This window comes from Poromitra crassiceps (genome assembly GCF_964638095.1).
Source record: "Poromitra crassiceps genome assembly, chromosome: 25".
NCBI classification, from domain to species: Eukaryota; Metazoa; Chordata; class Actinopteri; order Beryciformes; family Melamphaidae; genus Poromitra; species Poromitra crassiceps.
In genome coordinates, this window is record NC_139649.1 from 5,052,458 (window position 1) to 5,075,258 (window position 22,801).

The 22,801-nt window shown below is 44.8% G+C and overlaps 1 protein-coding gene across 1 annotated transcript in view; it reads left to right on the forward strand.

Moving 5' to 3' along the window:
* Positions 1 to 8,529: 8,529 nt before the first annotated feature.
* Positions 8,530 to 22,801, forward strand: part of LOC310798460 (protein TASOR-like) — a 57,666-nt gene continuing 43,394 nt past the window's right edge. The window contains exons 1-3 of the mRNA XM_083661004.1: positions 8,530 to 8,749; positions 12,686 to 12,831; positions 17,409 to 17,501. Coding sequence (XP_083517130.1) covers positions 8,650 to 8,749; positions 12,686 to 12,831; positions 17,409 to 17,501 — 339 coding nt within the window. The 5' untranslated portion in view covers positions 8,530 to 8,649. The remainder of the gene's footprint in view (positions 8,750 to 12,685; positions 12,832 to 17,408; positions 17,502 to 22,801) is intronic.

A 22,801-nucleotide genomic window follows, 5' to 3' on the forward strand; every position in this document is an offset into this window, starting at 1 on the left:
ATGCATTACTGTACATTAATTCAAACAAGTAAAACCGAGAGATATTTTTTAAAGGAAACAGAATTGTGGCGAAGAATAGTGGCGTTACTTCTTGGTATTTCCAGTCGCACTTTTGTGAGCGAAGAAACGTTAACATACTTATCAAATTGATTGTCAGGATATACAATAGATGAGGATCAAGCAAGCCGATGTGTTTACTGACACTATTAAAAGACGTCAAATGTAGTCTGTAGAAAATGCTCCGTAATGGCCCACCAGCAGGCCTGTTCTTGGGGCAATTGACGCCCACGAACCAAGGAGCGCACGACGCAATGATGATGTCACCGGTGATGATGTCAGAGTTCCCTTGTGAGGTCATCGGTGATGTCAGAGTTTCCCCTGTGAGGTCATCGGCGATGTCAGACGGTCTAGGCTGACTCCAGACTGTGTGATGGCAGACGTGACTTTGTGAGGTCATCGATGATGTCATACCTCCCGGGACGTTGTGACATCACCAACGATGTCATACCTCGAATGTGGGGGGTATAACGGTGTTGTTCTGTTATGATATGTATGTTCCCTCTCTGCAATCTGTAAGCTACTCTGTATATTGCTTCTGCCTGATATCCCAAATAAATTAGCCTGAAAGACATCTCTGTGGTTCTAATCGATCACTGCCCGTGAGCTCTTACCTAAGATCCTGCAAACTTCACACAAACTTCCTAACATAGTCAGAGATAACAGAGAGATGACAGATATGTCTTCATGCAGAGTGCATGTGACATCTTTCTCTCAGGAGCGGTGGGCAGCTGCAGTGAAGCACCCGGGGACCAACTTCTTCCAACCACCGCTGGTCAGACGACGATCTTCTGCATGTTTTTAGTGGGGGATTATATATGGAGGAACCCCAGGGGAGCACAGGGAGAACATGCAAACTCCACACAGAAAGGCCCTTTCGACGAGATAGCCCACCTGGGCAGGGGGCGCTAAGGACATGGGGGGAGCAGCACACCCTCAGCGTCACAGGCGGGAATCGAACCCAGGACCTTCTAGCTGTGAGGCGACAGTGTCATCACTGCGCCACCGTGCCCCGTTAACACAGTGTAATGCCCCTGGGTGACCACACGTGAAGTGCCCCCCTCCTTCCACTTTACACGTACACAGAAAAAAAGAAAGAGAAAAATAAAAATAAATAAATATATATATATATATATATATATATATATATATGGCAATAAAGAACACAGATTTACATTAAATGATTGCTAAAGTACAGGCTCAACAACACACATAGAAAGAAAACAGTGAGGTCAAGTTTGGGGGGTGGTCTCACTGCAATGAAATGGCTGCTATGGGGACTAACATCACCAGACATGAATACAACTGGGCTCACTGAATCCACAAATCTCAGTTTTCCAGTCATACACAAATCATGTCATTCCAAGACTGTTTAGGGGCCCCAGTATGCAGAAATATTCAAATAGAATAGGCAAATATAACACATTTAAACTGCATGAGAAAAAAAACGAGTTCATGCTAATTGGGATTAGCATGAAGTGGGCATAGGGAAGACTCGTGGGTACCCATAGAACCCATTCTCATTCAGATATCTTGAGGTGAGAGGTCAAGGGACCCCTTTGAAAATGGCCATGCCAGTTTTTCCCTCGCCAAAATTTTGGCTAATTTTGGAACATTAAATTTAGCCCCCTTCCTGACAAGCCAGCATGACCGCTACAGCCTCTGAAACACAGTCATGTCGGCCGCGGATGTGTCTTTCAAAATACTTGAAAAAAGTAGAATGTAGACCACACACACTTCTCTCTTGCACTTAAAAACTCAATTTCATTTAATTGGACTATTTCACCAACATGTTAGTGTGCAGTCTTCATCTTTTCTTTTTTGAAAATATACAAGCCGATGACCTGAACCTTTTTGGGTGCGTGCTCTTTACTTCATTTTTCTTGCAACAATATGTATCAGTCAGAGCCTAAAAGGGCAGGTGCTTGAGCACCACCCGGAGGTCTATCAAAATCATTTCAAATTGATCTCATGACCTTTGACCCTTGATCTCCTCTCTCTCTCTCAATTCAGCTCAACTCTGCTTTATTGGCAATAAATGTAATTGACAGTGATATATTTACAGTTAACATACGGTGCACAATCACAATGTCTTGAACGACATAAAGCTGAAACGGCCTCTCTTGCCCTATAGGGTACATTCCTTCATACCGAGGGTTTATCGCTTGGGTGTTACCCCGGGGCAGAAGTAGTTTCAGTCCTGGATTAGACAGACATGTGAAATACCACTGGGTGTGGTTCATTCAGCGTACGTGCCAGACAGTGGTTTCCACATGTGTCTTATTGGATCTTAATGCAGGGGATCAAAGACAAACAGCATCTGTACACACCTGTTGTGGCAGCAGGCGCATGTTTTGAAATGGACAGAGTGTGTGTAGTCAATTATGGAGAGAGGGAGAGAGAGAGAGAGAGAGAGAGAGAGAGAGGGCGAGAGAGGAGAGAGGGTGAGGGAGGGAAAGAGGGAGAGAGAGAGAGAAATAAGGCCCATGGTGATACACATCAAAAAGATGATATTTCTTGATGTGTATCACCCTAGGCAGTTTGGATGGTTAACCACAGGCGCCATCATCATAGAGCTTGTCAGCCTATGGGTGTGCATGATGTATAAATAGCCTATAGGTGTGGTTTCCATTTTTCAAACATTTAGACCTGACGAAGATCCAAGTAAGATCAAAACATCATAGACTATTTGTGTCATGGAGCAAGTGTGCAGGCGTTACCCTTCCTTTCATTGATAGTTTCCTATACGTGATGTGCGTACAATTACTCTCCTTCAACATTTCATTATTCGCTGACATCGTTTCCTATGTTTAAAATAGATATCCTATTAAAGTACTTTGTGTTGACTATTACTGCGTAACTACACAGGCCAGAATGTGTATGCTAAAAGCTTGACGCTGACAGCCTGACAGGCTTATTATGCAGCCATATACAATACTCATAAATTGTTATAGGTTCCCTGAGCTGTATGATTTCATTTTTCTGTCGAGTGTGCATCTGAATGTCAACCAACCTGTTCCCTTGTGCTTAAAGCCGTTTTTACTCAACAAATTTTTTCAGAATAATAAAGATTTGTATTTTAATATGACGCTGCTTTCTGGTCATGCATTGCTTAACGGCGTCTGTGGTTAGTGGATGCCACATTATTATATTTCACACAAATAATATTGGCATAGCCTAATTGAAACAAATGGTTGATTTTAAACCCTTGTTTTTGTTGGGGGATATCATGTCTCTCATTCAATTCTGTTAAGTTTACTATTGTACTGTCCTGTCCCATGAGGGACCAAGTGTGCGCACATCCAGGCGAAAAGATTGTGGTGCAAAACAAGACATCAACAAAATCCTTATCACCTGCTGGTCAGCAAGCAGCAGGGAAAACAAACACCACACCGCCATCTTGTGGTCAAATGTTGCCTTAAAAAGAGAAATATGAGTGCCCCGGTGACTCACCGAGTAGAGCACGTGTGTATGAAGTGTGGTACCCGTATATAAATGAACTTGCTTTGCCTTGCCTCTAGGGGGCGCTACTACCCCTCATAACCAAGAAAGAGAAACTACAGCTGGCCCCGTCTGCGCCCCGTAGCCAAAGATCTTGTATTTTGATTTCAGACTTCCACAACACAGAGCACCGCGTCACCAGGCTCAAAGAGCCTCTGGTATCCGTTTACAAGGGATTGATTGGGTTTACAAATTACAAGAGAGATTTAGATAATTAATTCTTTCTTTGTAATCTCATCATATTACTGGCAAAGTTTTATATCCATAAATGTAAGGTGTTGAAAATGAAACCCTCTTTTTTCACGTTTAAGAAAGAAGCAGAGTCCTACATCAGAACATTAGCTACCTCATGCAATAGTAAAGCTGTGAAAACCTTGAATTTATGCTCCAATTTTGGCATTTTGCTTTAACTGTAATTTATAGACAGTTTTAACTTGACAACAATAGACCCCTTATACAGCTTGTCAACATTGAGCTGCGCGCGCAACGTGTAGGCAGAAAACCCTCAGCCCAGCATTCACAGACAGTGAAAAAGCCCCGCTGTCAGGACTGCTCTATGCCCATCTGCAACACACAGTTATATTTTAGTTTTAAAATGCAGTTCTCGGCTTACTACCACAGCTTATCGCCTAGTGATAAGCAATGTTATGCATCGAAATTAACGTTGTTTAATGGGATATGTCTTACAGACCCATACGCACTGGCGCTGTCAATTGGCCAAGCCTAGTCATACATATCGTGCATTCCTTTATAACTGTGGATAGCGTAGATAATTATTCTGTAACTTGCAAAGATATATTGTTATGTTGATAATGCACACAACTCAATAATGACATTATGTAACGTTACTTGGTCGTTAACTAACCGAGCGATGTGGCTGAGCAGCCTACAGCTACAGGCAGCTTACCTGATTATGAAGAGCACTACAAAGTTGGGCATTTTTAATGATGTCCTCGTTCCAATCAGTTCAACTCAATAATGACATTATTTAACGTTACTTGGTTGTTAACTAACCGAGCGATGTGGCTGTTACTAGCAGCCTACTACAGTTTACCTGATATGAAATGAGCGAGCACTGCAAAGTCGGGCATTTTTAACGATTTCCTCTTTCGGCTTGCAACCAAAGACACATACGGTTAGCATAAAAGCAGTATGAGTTGACGGGATTCGGTAAAACTTTAGTCCTTGCTTTTAATGCTAACCGTAGGTGTCTTTGGTTGCAAGCCGAAAGAGGAAATCGTTAAAAATGCCCGACTTTGCAGTGCTCTTCATAATCAGGTAAGCTGCCTGAAACTGTAGGCTGCTCAGCCACATCGCTCGGTTAGTTAACGACCAAGTAACGTTACATAATGTCATTATTGAGTTGTGTGCATTATCAACATAACAATATATCTTTGCAAGTTACAGAATAATTATCTACGCTATCCCCAGTTATAAAGGAATGCACGATATGTATGACTAGGCTTGGCCAATTGACAGCGCCAGTGCGTATGGGTCTGTAAGACATATTCCATTAAACAACGTTAATTTCGATGCATAACATTGCTTATCACTAGGCGATAAGCTGTGGTAGTAAGCCGAGAACTGCATTTTAAAACTAAAATATAACTGTGTGTTGCAGATGGGCATAGAGCAGTCCTGACAGCGGGGCTTTTTCACTGTCTGTGAATGCTGGGCTGAGGGTTTTCTGCCTACACGTTGCGCACGCAGCTTGCTTTGTTGTCATTGTGACGTAGGCGTATAATTGGTCTATAACAACCGTCACAACCCACCTGAATATCCGGTTTACTTCCTGTATACATAGCTGAGCGCAGGCTGATATTCGGCTCTTATTAAATGTTAACGTTAGGCCGTGTCTCCGACAGACACATTAACAAGGTAGCCTATTTCGGTCTTTATGTCTTGTAGTAGTTAGTAGTAGTTGTTGTTGTTGTTGTTGTTGATGATAGTTGCCATAACAACCACCCCTGTCGGAAAGACGTGCACACGCTGGGTAGGAAGCGTTGTTGTCCCGGAGGCGATATTTTTTTCGGATGATGGCGAAGGCATAACCCGCCCCTTTCTGCCTCTGATTGGCCTAGCGTCAAACTTCCATCCAAACACATTCGCTTGGCTATCCTGCATTACATCTCTTTCTACAGTCTGTGGTCAGACCGTCAAACTCAGTGGGTCAGACTCAGACATACAGCAGTTACGCTTGCTAGCCTGCATGAAAGACGCCAGTGTGTTTATGTTTTTAATATAGTCATATCTATGGTTTATAACGCTGCCACTAATCAGAGGCAGAGAGGGCCAGGGGTGGGTTATGCCTTCGCCGTCATCCAAAAAAAATATCGCTTCCGGTAAGCTAGCTAGCTAGCTAATGTTAGCTGCTGGTTGGTTGGCTAACTAGCGAATGTTAGCCGTTAGCTAACGTTAACACATTAACTAGACAAACACAGACATGCAGAGCTCCAAAAACAGAGCAATTCGTGATTTTGTTACTGTAGTTTCTGCAGAGTAACGTCCATGTCACGGATCTGACTGATAGTGCAGTAACAGTCAGCAGCTATGATAGCGCAGCCAGGGGGGGGAGGAAGTCCATATATGGTCCATCCGGTCATGGGTCATAGGACATTACGTCATCACAGGATAACGCGATTGGCTGGCTCAGATCTGTTCAAATCTGAGCCAGCCAATCACGTTGTCCTGCGTTGTTTGAGACGTGTATAAAAGGCGACCGCGGATGGGGGTGGGTGGGGGGAACCAGAGGAGAGGAGAGCAGAGGGGGGAGAGGGGGAACCAGAGGGGGGAGAGGAGAGGGGGAACCAGGGGGAGAGGAGAGAGGGGGAACCAGAGGAGAGGGGGGGGGGAGAGGAGAGAGGAGGGGAGAGGAGAGAGGGGGAACCAGGGGGAGAGGAGAGAGGGGGGACCAGAGGGGAGAGAGGGGGAGAGGAGGGGGGGAACCAGGGGGAGAGGAGAGGAGAGGAGAGAGGGGGAACCAGGGGGAGAGGAGGGGGGGAACCAGGGGGAGAGGAGAGGAGAGGAGAGAGGGGGAACCAGGGGGAGAGGAGAGGAGAGGAGAGAGGGGGGACCAGAGGGGAGAGAGGGGGAGAGGAGGGGGGGAACCAGGGGGAGAGGAGAGGAGAGGAGAGAGGGGGAACCAGGGGGAGAGGAGAGGGGGGACCAGAGGGGAGAGAGGGGGAGAGGAGGGGGGGAACCAGGGGGAGAGGAGAGACCAGAGGGGGGAGAGGAGAGAGGGGGAGAGGAGGGGGGGAACCAGAGGGGGGGAGGAGAGAGGGGGAACCAGAGGAGGGGAGAGGAGAGAGGGAACCAGAGGAGAGGAGAGCAGAGGAGGAGAGGAGAGAGGGGGAACCAGAGGGGAGAGAGGGAGAGAGGGGGAACCAGGGGGAGAGGAGAGAGGGGGGACCAGAGGGGAGAGAGGGGGAGAGGAGGGGGGAACCAGGGGGAGAGGAGAGAGGGGGGACCAGAGGGGGGAGAGGAGAGAGGGGGAGAGAGGAGAGAGGGGGAACCAGGGGGAGAGGAGGGGAGAGGGGCTGGATCCCTCCAGGGGCACTGCCATCCCTCTGGGCGGCCCTGGTAGTGGAAGCGATCATCTTGCTCTATAATGACCAGAATGGGTGTTGTTCAAACTGAACATTTATTTCTTCAACATGCTGCAGCAGAAAGGGAGATAAACAGCGGACACTATTTTCGTAGTTAAGCTATGAAGTAGCCTACTTCCCCCCGCACCATCGTGACATTGAATGAAAGTATAGGCTCGTTTGAGATGACTTCTGGCTCGCCTGGGAAGCAGCCGAGAGCAGCCGAGTGCAGTCAGCAAATTAGAGGCAGAGAGGGGCGGGTCATGCCTTCGCCATCATGGGAAAAAAAAGATTGCGTCCCGGAGCTAGCCTGAGAGGCTAATAAAAGCTACATGTTACAGAGTAAGCTGACTATCAGTACGTTATTGCACGCATAGGCCTATCTTTACATTTAAACGTTTACATAGCAAAAATAGAAATAGAAGTAGGCTATGTCAGTGTTTTCCCCGAATAGCTGAGAAAGTGGACACTGTCAATAGTTAGCACTGTGAAGCTGATACAATTCAGGTGGCGGTAATGCAACATTTAAGGATGCCAACCGCCATAAAACACAGAAGAAGAAGCTGAGAAAAAGGAAGTGCTGTGGGGTTGCAGCTGGTGAAAACCGTCTATATGTATACTGCACTTTTTTGTTCTTTTTGTAATTGCAATGTTTTTTCTGTAATCCCTGGCGTTGTATATTTGTTTGTTTGTTATTCTTTATCATTGTATCACTATTGTTATAAAAAAAAAAAAAAAAAAAATCCGTTTACAAGGGATTTTGTCACTCGGCCTGTTTCCGGTATCTGCCTCGACCCCGCCCTAGACAGGAAACAAGCAGCGGAAACAGAATAAGAAAATCAAACAACAAAACAAAAGATGGACGTACCGAACGAAGTTTTTGAACAAGTTATTGTAGAAACATGGCGGATTCACAATATCACATATTTTAAGCCAATACAGAAGTTTATTTTTTATTTTTATCAGGCTCCGCTCTAGCTAACGTAATAACCTCGCCGCGTCAAGCTAACGGCAACAAATACGATTTTTTTGGCGCACTTGTTTCCTGTTTCCTTGGTTTACGTGGTTTACGCCCCCAATGCCCAAGCGGTAGGGCACCGCCAACAGCACTTTCGTGCTAAAGCTGCTGCTTCCTGCTAAAGGCGGGCTGTTTGTGTCTGCGAGTGGGTTTAGCTTCCAAAACAGAGACGATATTTGCTCACAGACAGGCAGCATGGCGTTTTGCTGGTTCGAGTCCTCGCGCTACGGGACCAGCAGAGGCTAATAACAGCGGTGACCGTGTGAGCGCAGGACCGAAGCCGGGACACGGCGACGGAGTGACGGCTGTAAACAGAGACTTGTGGGTTCGACTGGGAACCACAAGACGATGGACGGCGATAGCCTGACTAGGAGGCCGAGGCGGGCGTCTGCTATTGCTGCTGCTGCGAGCCTGCAAGATGGCGAGCTGGTCGACCAGCCTGCTGCCTTTGGGCCGGACACAGCGAGGAGGAGAAGCACCACCGGCCTGATGAGCCGGGCTCCTCAGGCTGCTGTCCCGGTCCACCAGAGACACATGCCGAGGGAGCCGCTCAAGTTCCACATCCCGAGGAAAACCAAGGAGAAGAGAGGTGGGTTGCTCCACCTGCTGTTAACGTTCTCTTTTAAATACATTTAGTTACGTTGGATTAAACTAACGTTAACGTCTTAATTTAATTTTCATTTATTTATGCGGTTACTTTAGGTATTTTACCTAGGCTATCTATCATTTAATTGTATTGTTGTTAATCGTCGCTCCGTCCCTGTACAAGCGTCCATTATCGGACGGCTAAACATCCATTATCGGACACATTGTTGTCTTGTTTTGTGCAGTTCACGTTACCAGTCCGCGGGATTTAACAAGGTACACAACTATAACGTTATACACCACAATACACATTCAAGTTGATCCGTTGACCAAGTTAACTAAACGTAGCGCTGGACAAGCTGGGATTTGCAGCTAACACTAGCTAAGCTATTGGATGTATTGTTATTGGAGTTTCTGTCTGAGTAGAGCATGTCTTCATTTAGACATACCAGTACAGGTAGCTGGGCCTCTGCTAGTTGCTAGCTTTAATAAAGTATCACAGGCAGAAAGTACGGCAGAAGCAACATACAGAGCTTACAGTTTACAGAAAGGGGAATAGGACCATACATATCATAGCAGAACAACACCTTTATAATCCCCCCACATTCGAGGTATGACATCGTTGGTGATGTCACAACGTCCGGGGAGGTATGACATGATCGATGACCTCACAAAGTCACGTCTGCCATCACAGTCAGCCTAGACCGTCTGACATCGCTGATGACCTCACAGGGGAAACTCTGACATCATCATCGATGATGTCACGGCGGTGACATCATCATTGCCTCGTGGGCTCCTTGGCTGGTGGGCGTCAATTGCCCCAAGAACAGGCCTGATGGTGGGCCATTATGGAGCATTTTCTACAGTCTCATATGATGCTCTTATCGTTTATATCGTTGTGTTGCAAATCACACTCTTTACGGCAATATTGTCCGTCATTTGGATGACGCTGTGCTTTCTTCATTCCGTTTTCTTTTTTTCCTTGGGTTTAACACTTTGAGTACCACGGCCCTTGGGCAAAAGGTGCTGTACTGTGCCACATAGGCCGCAATGCATTTTAATATAGCCATATCATTTTTTGTGTTCCTCTTATATGGACAACCAATAGCCTCAATGAAACTTTGAACCCTTCTGTTTCATAAAAAAAAAAAAATGTGTTTATAAACCGTTCCATTTTGGAAATACACCCCTCTGAAAAAGAGTGTTTTCGACCGAAAAGAGCATGCTGAAATTAGTTTTTGAGATAATCACATCTTTATGTTAGAAAGGCGACAGAATGAATTCTGCTTTGAGTTGAACAAAATGCGAGCCTGCTGCTGCCTGTGTGTGTGTGTACTGTCAATGGTTGTATGCTGTTAGTGCCCTGCGTGCCCCACCCCCCTCCTCCTCTTCCTCCGTGGTGGGAGGAGTCGAGTGTCTCTGCTCTGCTGCGGTTTGCTCTGCACTGAAAAGTCCGCTGCCTGCACCCCCCGCTTTTTTACAGCGTGTCCTCGGCTCCCAGCTGAGAATAATGTCACTTGTCATAAAGACGCTGGTGTCGCCGTATCGGCAACTAAATCATATGGATGGACTATCGCAGCGGACACGGATGGGGCTCAATTGTGGCAGCAGATGACTGCTGTTCACAGGCACAGCTAACGACGTTATGCTTCAAGCATATCAATGGCGATTTCCGTTTCCTCATGACTTCTTCTCTCTTTTCTCCTGGCCGTTGTCTAATCGGGAGGGCACTGTCGCCACCTAAGGGTTCTGTAAAATAGGTTAGACATATTCAATAGCTCCCATATTGTAAGAGGCGATGTAAGAGGCTTAGATCGACATTCCCCCGTCAAAATATGAATTTGGAGTTATTGACGCCATTTGGCGTCGCTGGCAGCCTACGGTAAATTTCTCTTGACGCCATATGGCGTCGCTGGCACTCAATGTGTTAAGAGTTGTGTTGGTTGGATAACCGTGAAATCCCGGAGTGGAGTACTTTTGTTTAGTGAACTGAACTGGTAACATGGAAATCCCGAAGTGGAGCATTTTTGTTCCTTTATAAACAAACTGAGAGAACTGTACTGAACTATAGGCTAAATAACTTTTATTCTACCCGTTTTGCTCTAATGTAATCTTTGAAAATCGAACTGGTGGTGTGGTTCAGTTTGTGTTTCATTCTACTGCCCTGCAACTAATTATTATTATTTGTGTTGTAAAGAATAGCCATGCTTATCTGTATTCTGAATGCATGTATCCTTTGTGAGGTTTGACAACATTTTAACTGGTTTAACTGCTACATAAATAAATGGCCATGTGGTCATTTTATATAAACTATAAATTGAATTTACAGAAAATATGCTATATCGTGATATATATCGGTATCGGGATATGAAATGACCTATATCGGGATATGAGATTTTGGTCATATCGCCCAGCCCTACTTGGGGCTTAGGTGGGTAAGACCCGTGTTCATGGGAGTGTGGCGCGTGGCGCTCACAACGGACAATCGTTTCTAAACATATGAGTGATGTCCGGGTATGTTCAGGAGTTCACTGCATGTTTACAAATGGCTTTTGAGGTGCTTTGAAGTTGGAAATGTTTCCCTCCTTTGGTCTGGAAACTGCGACGGCACCGTTTGCATATTGGTTTTTGGAATGCAAAGCACCTCCATACACGAATTTTACTGTTTTTATTTTCGACAAGTGGAGGCGGAGCTCTCGTGCAGCTGCACTTGTTGACAGAGTTGCGTTTGTTGCCATTTCCGATGTTGTTCTCCTGTGCTGGTAGCAGGGTTGCCAGATAACAGCTGACTTCCAGCCTAAAAACAGCCCAAACAAGCCCAAAAGAATCGACTAGATTTGCATCCTCTGTATCTACGGTACTGCTTTGGATACTGTAGAAAAGCAAGTACCGTCACATTTTCAGAATGCTGGCATCAACTTGGTACCAACCAAAGTATCGGTTCTTGTGTGACATCCCTAGTGGGAAGCCTGGTAGAAACGAAGCGTAGAATGTACGGTCAAGTTAGAGAAAATAAGGACTCCTCACTCTCCCCTCACTCTCTGCCTGACCAGACTGACTGCTACTAACACACACACACACACACACACACACACACGTTGACATCATGCCCACAATTACCATTGATGGTGAATTTGTACTGAATCGAATTGAATTGAACCTCACATCACAGAGTCCCCCCCCCCCCCTTCCCCGTAACTAGTGACCAATGAAAAGTTGGCTGACCAAGACTCTGCTCATCCACTGACCGAGCCCTAACATGAATTAAGGGAGTGACTTTCCCTTGAGGTTATTTGCGAAAATGTCCTAACATGTTATACAAACACCATACGCCGAAGCAACATGCTGAACCCACAAGTTTCATTTCGGCGTCCTTGTTAACAGGCGAGACCATTCACACCAGCCGCGCGCGTGGCACGCTCAAGCCGCGCTGAAGCGATCATTCAGGATTCAGTCCTATTTTCCAAGCGTGAAGCTGCCAGGCATCAAGTCAAGTTGTGGGCGGGGTCAAGACGCGCCGAGCAAGGCGCTGAGAAAAATAGAGTGCTTCTTCTGTGACCGGTTAAGCATGAGCTCAGCTTTAGCGTGGTTTTGGCGTATGGTTGGTGTATGGTGTGAACAAACGCTTAGAAGGTTCACAGTTGAACCAACTTTTGAACCAGCACCAGCACCAACCCAGGGAAAGTCACCTTTTCTGCTGTGGTTCTGACCAAAGTGTCTGTCTGTCTCTGCCTGTCTGCCTGTCTGTCTGTCTGTCTGTCTGTCTGTCTCTGTCTCTGTCTGTCTCTGCCTGCCTGTCTGTCTGTCTCTGTCTGTCTGTCTGTCTGTCTGTCTGCTTGCCTGTCTGTCTGTCTCTGCCTGCCTGTCTGTCTCTGTCTGTCTGTCTGTCTGCTTGCCTGTCTGTCTGTCTCTGTCTGCCTGTCTGTCTCTGCCTGTGCAGCTCTGTTCCAGGACGTGTTCCCTGAGTGCAGGGAGCATGAGGACCTGATGAGCATCCTGTCGTCCAGCTACAGAGACACTGGCTCTGCAGGCTGCTTCACCTACAGCCAGCCACGCCTGGTGCACAGTGAACTGCTGGAGAGAGAGGTGACACCTCGGCCCCTTTCACTTTCCACACATTCTGCTTTGTTACAGCCCAAAGTCAAAATGAATTAATTTATATTCATAATTATTGTTGTCGTTGATGTATTATATTACTCATCAATCCATAATGTCAAAATGTGTGTGTATATGTATATGTGTATATGTATATATATATTAGGGCTGGGTATTGGCAAGGACCTCACGATACGATACGTATCACGATACATGGGTCGCGATACGATTGTATCACGATACATTGCGATACAGTACATATTGCGATATATTGCAATACTCTACACAATTTACTCAAAATTAGAGCTAAAGATACAACACACTGTGTACCACCCAGGTAGTGTAATAATATGTACATCACTTTATACTGATAACTTAGTGGACAAATTTAGTCAAAACTACTGAGTGTTGAGTGTGTTACTGAACGCACGGCTGTGCAAAAACATCAATATGGGAAATATCGATACAGTATCGATTAGGGGTGGGAATCACCAGATGCAGATGCCCGGTGGCCTGGCATGGCATGCCCTGCAATTTTTTTTTTTTTTTATCGATACTTGGCGTCCAAATATCGATACAATATCATCAGGCAAAATATTGCGATATATTGCCGTATCGATTTTATTGCACAGCCCTAATATATATATATATATATATATATATATATATATATATATATACATATATATATATATATATATATATATATATATATATATATATATATGTATATGTATAAACTAATTATATAGTATAAACCAGGGGTGGCCAAACTTTTTTGGTTGTGGGCCGCTTACAGAAAAATATAAGGAGTCGCGGGCCAAACAATATTAAGCGCGGCAGTTTTCGCGGCAAAAGAATTGGACCAGAAAACCCTTGTGCCATCAAAAATGTAATGTCTACCTAAATAAATATATGACACATAGTTTATTGATGCGCTCACCTATTACAATGGGTATTTCTGTATGTTATCAACTTTTCTTTTCCTGTGCCAACAGGTTAAGACAGAGATAATTTAACATAACATTAGTATTAAACATTAATTCAGTTTTTTTTTCTTTTTAATAAATAGACCAGGTCAGGGTGCCCAAGTATAACCCATTTTCAATGGTTTTAAATTGAAAAAACGAAATGGGGGGAAACCGTTTTTTTGTTTTTGTTTTTGTTTTTCAGTTTCTTTTTCTTAATGTTTTTGTTTTTCCGTTTTTTCCCCCGTTTTCGTTTTCGTTTTCCGTTTTAAACTTTGAAACAGAAAAACGGAAAAACGTTTTTAGCAAAAAAAAAAAAAATTCAATTTTTTTTTTTTCTAAATTCATGCCGGGCCACTTAAAAACGGGCAGCGGGCCGCAGTTGGCCCGCGGGCCGTAGTTTGGCCACCCCTGGATAAACTAATTCAAATGAAAAGCCGAAATGTTTTGAGGCGTCTGGTATTCAACCCCTTTGCAGTGACAGTTCAGACTGAGTTAAAGGACGGTTCTGCTTATTTTCAACCTGCGTCTCATTTTGCTAGTTTGTGCCGTCATGGTTGCTTGTGAAAGGAGTGTCAAAGTGTTTAATGGCTGTTTGGGTTGAGCTGTTGGAGGTTGAGCTGTTGGAGGTTGAGCTGTTGGGGTTGAGCTGTTGGAGGTTGAGCTGTTGGAGGTTGAGCTGTTGGAGGTTGATTTGACCTTTTGTGGAGTGTGTCTTCTTGGACAGCTCACCTCACTCCTGCCCACACCTAAACGCTCTCGTCCCCGCGATGTCATATTGTAACATTCCAGCCAATCCAGTGCCCAAGACTCGCCATAACCATATTGCCCATGGGCCCTAAGGAAGGGAATTCCCCATTCATTTTATTCATTGACGTTTTGTAAGATCCATATCCACCTTATTTTTTAATGCCCCACTGTAAAAGATAATTGTGGGTACAAGGTCCGAGTTAACGTGACTTGTTGTTGCAGCTTGCCAATTCCTTTGTTATACTTGGCTGCAGACCCGAATTATAAACTGGAAACTGGAGTACGTTATAAAAGTTATAAATATAGTCACGTTATAAACAACTAACCAACGCTGGGGGTCCGTATGGAAACAGTGTTACTCGAAATGGTTAAAAGTAAAATCAATTTGGTCATTCAGTGGCGTTTTACTGCCATGTAAAGTAACTATTACGCTAGCCGCTAGCATTAGCCACAGTAGCCGACTACCCACAATGCAATATGTTATTCCAGCACCCGAACGACACGGCTGTAGAGCAGAATGGCTCTGCTGTAAAATCCTCATAGACGTTTTTTTTGTCAAGTTAAAACAGTGTAAAAATTACACCAGAAGCGGAAGAAGCACCCCCATCAGGCATCATCAGGGCTCGACATTAACGGCTGCCCGGTTGCCCCGGGCAACCAAAAAAAACATGGGGCAACCATTTCTCGGTCTTTGGTTGCCCCAGGGGCAACCACGATTTAACATGCAACAAAATATGTACAGCAGCAAACAGCAAAATATACACCAAATAAATGTTTTAATACTTGTTGTGAGTGACATATATGTGACATTTTATTGCTGTTACAATCGAAACGATGTTACTAATTACCAGTCGGAACCTACGTGATGCATGCTGCACGTGCGGTATGTTTAACGAGTACTGACTGGGACAGGTGGGGCTGCTCGCACACAATCACAGCGGCTGCAAGACGCAAGAAGAACCTCGTCCGCCCGCAGCCCCGCACAGAAACAAAGGACGAGGAAATTGTCATTGAGGTGAAATACCCGTGCGTCTTTGAACGGGACGGAAAACGAATGCTATACTGCAAAGCATGTAGCCTACAACAAGCGCTTAGGTCTCATATGCTTCCCGCATCGGCGAGTGTCCACACGGAAAAGTTAGTTAAATCAGCAGACGCGCCCCTCCACAAGGCTGCTGTGCAGACGGTTTTCGCCTGGCTGTGCACACCCCGAATTGTGTAACTACGTGGACGCGGCTGGGCGGACAAAGTGGAGTTTTCAAGACTCCAGCTCACTTCCGCGAGCAGAAACCCACACACAGTGTATAAACGCTCCACACGTTTCCTCGTCAAGATTCAGTGTCTCTCATTTCCGTGCGACAGCCCAAACTTCAAGCATAATTCCAGCATAACGCTATACTGCAAAGCATGTAGCCTACAACAAGCCTACAACATACACCTCGACCAGGACATCCTTCAAAAACGTTTTACCACCGCGTATATGTGCTGAGAAATGATTTGCATCCCTGGCCTGTCAGCCTCTCATACGGGGTGAGAGAGAGAGGGATTGCAGGGCCGCTTCTGGGCCTTTTGGGGCCCTATGCAACATCAGAGTGGGGGCCCCAAACCACTGTCATCAAAGTATCCCTGAATGAACATGAGGAGGGCAGGCCCGGCGTTAGGGGCGGGCCTGACCGGCCGGGCCCCCCCATTTAACAAACTGGCCCCCCCATTCAATTTTTTTTTTTTTTTTTTTTTTTTTTTGTTTGTTGCTAAAAACGTTTTTCTGTTTTAAAGTTTAACATGGAATCTGGCTGTCATTAGGCATTGATTAACTCAATGCTATTGCTAACTGTTACTTTGAACATCCATTTGCAATGATTCTGGCTGGATATTAACTATTGTAAATTTGTCACAATGAATGCAATTTGTGCACAATGTGTAAATACACTTAATATTAATTGTTTAGGCCTAATTATTTGTAAAGTCACAACACATTAGAGATGTGTGTAGTTCTTCACAGATTTAGCCTCTTCATTTTGCTCTCAAATGCACCAGGTTGACGAATTTTACTTTAAAATGTACAAAATCTTCTTCCGGGGGAGAATCCCCCCGGACCCCCCTTGGGTAGCTTGGCCCCCCCAAGCTAGGGGCAGGCCCCCTCTGTAACTTGGGTCTGGAGCCGGGCCTGGAGGAGGGTAGGCTACTTAATTATCAATAACGCTTTTAATTAATAAATTAAGCACAATATGAACAATAACTGTTGAAAAATATATGAAAATGAAAGTTCACAAATATTACGGTAGTTAAATCCTTTCAGTGCAAATGCATTATAAAAACAAAAAATAAGATTTGTTTAGAAAACGAAATGACACAAATTTATTATTATTATTATTATCATTATTACTACTACTACACCCGGTGCGCACACTGAATAGGCCTATTATACTATACTATAGATTATTATACTTACTTTTCTGTCACATCGTCATTATTAAGCCGGCTTATGACTGCATAGTATCTTAATTACTCAAAATATAAAGCGACTAAAATTGGGCAACCATATTTTTATTCGGGCAACCAAAAGCTCTTGCCAGGTTGCCCCTCCGGCAACCACTTTTAAAAGTTAACGTCGAGCCCTGATCATGGCAGCTAGAAATAAGGTGGATAGAAAGAGTTTTACTAGGTCAAACCAAGGGATTGAGCCCCCCCCCCCCCCCCCCCCCCGCCCCCTTTTGGGGCGATAATATGGTATATCGCAATATTGTGTGGGACTATCACGATATTTAAATTTGGATATTGCTCGAGCTAAGCATGTATCTACTTTCTTGTCTTTGTCCTGTCTATTGTGTGTGTGCACGCGTGTGTCAGTTTGTGGAGAGAAGGAAGGAGATGAAGGCTGATTCGAGGACAGACATGGAGCTGGAGGAGAGCTACTGCTTCCTGCTGGCTGACTCTGCCAAGGTGAGCCTCATCCTGGCTGTGCTGCCCCCCTGCTGTGGCACAGGGCACTGCTCTAGGCTTTAGGGAGGGATGCACCATATCGGCAATAATATTGGTATCGGCAGATGTTAGTCCATTTTTAATATATGGGTATCGGTCCAATGAGCAAAATAACAGCAATGTTAATATCGGTTATCGGCCAAAATGTTCAAACAATGTGGTAAATCTATGATTTATGGGCTTTTCTTTATTTTGGAAATAAAGAAATGCATTACTTTTTCAAATTCTGTGTTTACATGTGTTTTTCAGTATGTACAACATTTGATTATCATAGACATGTGTTTTTACACAGATGTATCGGTTATCGGCCATAACAGCGATGTTAATATCGGTTATCGGTATTGTCCAAAAATGTTCATATCGGTGCATCCCTAGATTTAGGCCCCGTCGACATGTACACAAATATTTTTTGGGGAAAAAAATCCCTTAGTTCCACAGCAACAGTGTGTTAGAAAATATCTCCGTCCACACAAGAACGCGATAAAAAAATCCACAGTTCACATTAAGGAGCAGTTTCTGCTCAAATGCCATTATTTCCTATGGTGCAGATTCCACACTCACCCCCACGGCTGGTTGGGTAAAGAGTGTAAAATAGTTGAACTTGATTTCAACATGCTCACTTCTCACAAGAGGACAACAACTGCTTTGGTCGCCTGGCAACATACTGAGGGTTCCGCTTCGTTTCTGACACTTCCTTTCAAAAGCGAGGTGGATCAGATTTCAAGCAGAAGAGTAAAGTAAGAGAAATACAGCAAGGTCGGCTTCTAAACACGCCATTAAACTGAACAGTACTGATTACATGTAAGGTAGTAGGCTCCTGACACGCTCAACAACAACAATAAAACAACAATTGCCATGTGCAAGTTAAGGTTATGATGTCAGCGTTTTCCAAAAGCTTTGTTTCATCTGTCAACACCAATTAAACGGAAAAACGGAGTTTGGAAAATTCTCCATCCTGGGAGGCATTTTCCAAATGCTCCATTTTCAGTGACCTAAAATGCCATATTTGTGTGAAAAGGTGGATCACATCATCAAACTAGAAGTACACTCAGAGAGAGCACGCACCTCTGCCAATGCCAATACTGCTAAGATATGCGAATTTTGTTTAGTAGTACTTTTACCATAATCCTGTTAACAGACAAGCAGAGGTAGGTAGGCGGAGGTAAAAATCTGCAGTCAAATTTGTCCTGGAAATGGTTTGACATGAAGGAAATAATGTGAGGTGTTACAGTGGAGCTACATGTAAATAGCTGCATGTTGAGTTGAGTGTGTGCTGATGTTAGCTTCATTGTTAGCTTCCTGTGATATGATGTGATGCTCCTCACTGCTTACAGTGTGGGGTTTTAGCTGCAGATGTCACGCCCGGTGACCCCAAATAATCGACGATTCGTTCGAAGGAGCCTGATTGGACTGCCAATCTCACAGTCGAATAGACGCAAAATGTGGTTATGTAACAAGGATTCCAGCTATATGGGGGGTGCTGAATGTCTGATTTTGCAATCGAATTTGTGGTTTTCTCACAATAGATTGTGATACATAGCCTATTTTGGTATAAAAATCAGCCTATTAATACTGTAAAACCAGTTAAACCCAATTAAACAAACAAATCAAACAACCTCATGCCAATGGATTTTCTGATTGCCAGATAGTCTTCACAGTCAAAACACGGGTTCTTCTGTCAAGCGCAGGGTGCAAAATTCACTTTTTTCTCCACTGGCCAAATGGCTACGGAATGTTCAAATTTCACCAGCCACTAGATTAGCATAGTTTTTGTTTTGTTTTTGTTTTGTGGCACATTTTACCAGCATTTGGCTGGTGGCTGGTGTTAATTTTGAACCCTGGTTAACTATACGCAGCTCGACTGTGCTTAACTTTCATTTCCCTGTACCGCATCCTGTCCTGTGGTTTCTATCATTGTTCATGCTGGCTGTCGGCGTCGAGTGTCGAACCAAAGCTTTGGCGTTGTGGGAGGAGGCAGTGTGCTTTCATGTTCATCTTTTTTCTGAGTGTTGGCCAATTTCATACTTTCAGATCATTGAAGCACTAGGGCTGTCAAAATGGGCCCAAAATCATATTGGAATATTCCCTCTAAAAGAAACATATTCGTTCTAATATATTCAAATACTTTTTTGCATTCGTGGCAAGGCAAACCAATACAACCAGATAGGTTATATAACTACTTGGTATATTTATTTGAACATATTTTTTCCCCCTAACATAAACATTGTCCCCCCCCCCCATATTATTCAGTCAGCATTAGTACAGTAGTAGCCTACACTTTTCTAATTCTTTTAAATAACCAGGCAAATGATGTATGTTTTTATGTTGCCCCCTTTGCCCAGTTTTCTTACCTGGTTAAACATTTACCAGTTTAATATTAGAATATATATTCGAATATGGAATATTATTTGACAGCCATATGACGCACTGTTAGGAAGTTTGTGTGAAGTTTGCTGGATCTTCGGTAAGAGCTCACGGGCAGTGATAAATTAGAATCACAGAGATGTCTTTCAGGCTAATTTATTTGGGATATCAGGCAGAAGCAATATACAGAGTAATTTACAGATTGCAGAAAGGGATAACAGATCAACACCTTTATACCCCCCACATTCGAGGTATGACATCATTGGTGATGTCACAACGTCCCGGGAGGTATGACATCATCGATGACCTCACAAAGTCACGTCTGCCATCACACAGTCTGGAGGCAGCCTAGACCGTCTGACATCACCAATGACCTCACAAGGTGAACTCTGACATCATCACCGATGATGTCACCATCATTGCGTCGTGGGCTCCTTGGTTCGTGGGAACAGGCCTGATGGTGGGCCATTACGGAGCATTTTCTACACGCACACTGTTACAAATGCTTGCTTACAAATGCGTGCAGATGATGATTACAGAAACAAGTTCAACTTTAGTTTTCTCGGATGTGGTCGGACTAACCTGTGGATAGAGAGGAGTCTGGCTCTGGGACTAACCTGTGGATAGAGAGGAGTCTGGCTCTGGGACTAACCTGTGGATAGAGAGGAGTCTGGCTCTGGGACTAACCTGTGGATAGAGAGGAGTCTGGCTCTGGGACTAACCTGTGGATAGAGAGGAGTCTGGCTCTGGGACTAACCTGTGGATAGAGAGGAGTCTGGCTCTGGGACTAACCTGTGGATAGAGAGGAGTCTGGCTCTGGGACTAACCTGTGGATAGAGAGGAGTCTGGCTCTGGGACTAACCTGTGGATAGAGAGGAGTCTGGCTCTGGGACTAACCTGTGGATAGAGAGGAGTCTGGCTCTGGGACTAACCTGTGGATAGAGAGGAGTCTGGCTCTGGGACTAACCTGTGGATAGAGAGGAGTCTGGCTCTGGGACTAACCTGTGGATAGAGAGGAGTCTGGCTCTGGGACTAACCTGTGGATAGAGAGGAGTCTGGCTCTGGGACTAACCTGTGGATAGAGAGGAGTCTGGCTCTGGGACTAACCTGTGGATAGAGAGGAGTCTGGCTCTGGGACTAACCTGTGGATAGAGAGGAGTCTGGCTCTGGGACTAACCTGTGGATAGAGTGGAGTCTGGCTCTGGGACTAACCTGTGGATAGAGAGGAGTCTGGCTCTGGGACTAACCTGTGGATAGAGAGGAGTCTGGCTCTGGGACTAACCTGTGGATAGAGAGGAGTCTGGCTCTGGGACTAACCTGTGGATAGAGAGGAGTCTGGCTCTGGGACTAACCTGTGGATAGAGAGGAGTCTGGCTCTGGGACTAACCTGTGGATAGAGAGGAGTCTGGCTCTGGGACTAACCTGTGGATAGAGAGGAGTCTGGCTCTGGGACTAACCTGTGGATAGAGAGGAGTCTGGCTCTGGGACTAACCTGTGGATAGAGAGGAGTCTGGCTCTGGGACTAACCTGTGGATAGAGAGGAGTCTGGCTCTGGGACTAACCTGTGGATAGAGAGGAGTCTGGCTCTGGGACTAACCTGTGGATAGAGCGGAGTCTGGCTCTGGGACTAACCTGTGGATAGAGAGGAGTCTGGCTCTGGGACTAACCTGTGGATAGAGAGGAGTCTGGCTCTGGGACTAACCTGTGGATAGAGAGGAGTCTGGCTCTGGGACTAACCTGTGGATAGAGAGGAGTCTGGCTCTGGGACTAACCTGTGGATAGAGAGGAGTCTGGCTCTGGGACTAACCTGTGGATAGAGAGGAGTCTGGCTCTGGGACTAACCTGTGGATAGAGAGGAGTCTGGCTCTGGGACTAACCTGTGGATAGAGAGGAGTCTGAGTCTGGCTCTGGGACTAACCTGTGGATAGAGAGGAGTCTGGCTCTGAAAAAAGCCTGTTCTCTTGCACCATGTTATCAGCCAGTTCTGCTCAGAAAGGCATTTCTCATTGACTGCGTCCACTTAGGTTGCTATTTGGCTAATGTAGGCTTAATGCAGACGAACAGTGGTATGCAGTGAAGTGGGGCACGGTGGCACAGTGGTAGCGCTGCCGCCTCACAGCTAGAAGATCGTGGGTTCGATTCCCGCCTGGGACGCTGAGGGTGTGTGTGTGTGCCCCCCCCCATTTCCTCAGCGTCCATGCCCAGGTGAGCTATCTCATCAAAAGGGCCTTTCTGTGTTGAGTAGGGGTGTCACGATACACTCAGTTCACGATACGATACGTATCACGATACTGGGTTCACGATAACGATACGATACGATACGATTTTAACAATATTTTTTTAAACTTGAATAATGACAATATATGACTGGAAAAGTAGTATTTTATTTGAAATGCACAAATACAAAACATGCTGTTGTGGGAAATTGTTATTACAATAACAACTAGAAAAAACATGAGATTGGAGATAAGGCTTATCTTGAAATAGAATGAGTTACACGTCACTTAGATTTACTTTGAACTAAAAGGTTTCTCAGCAGTATAAATTCTCATTATGCATCTTCAGTTTTTCTTCAAACTCAAACAACAAGACTTTTCTTAGTCTATTTTTTATGCATCTTCAGTTTTTCCTGTCAAGTAAACAGTTTTGCCAGAAACTCAATTGAATGGTTTCTCTCCTGTATAACTTCTCATGTGTCTCTTCAGAGACTTGTTCAACTGAACTACTTTCCACACATTGAACTTCAACAAACAAAGACGTTTCTTTGTCTACTTTTGATTTTTTTTTTTTTTTTTCACGATATGAGATTTCATCTCAACGATACATATCGTGACGTTTTACTATCGCGAAATTTCGTGGGACGATATATTGTGACACCCCTAGTGTTGAGCATCATC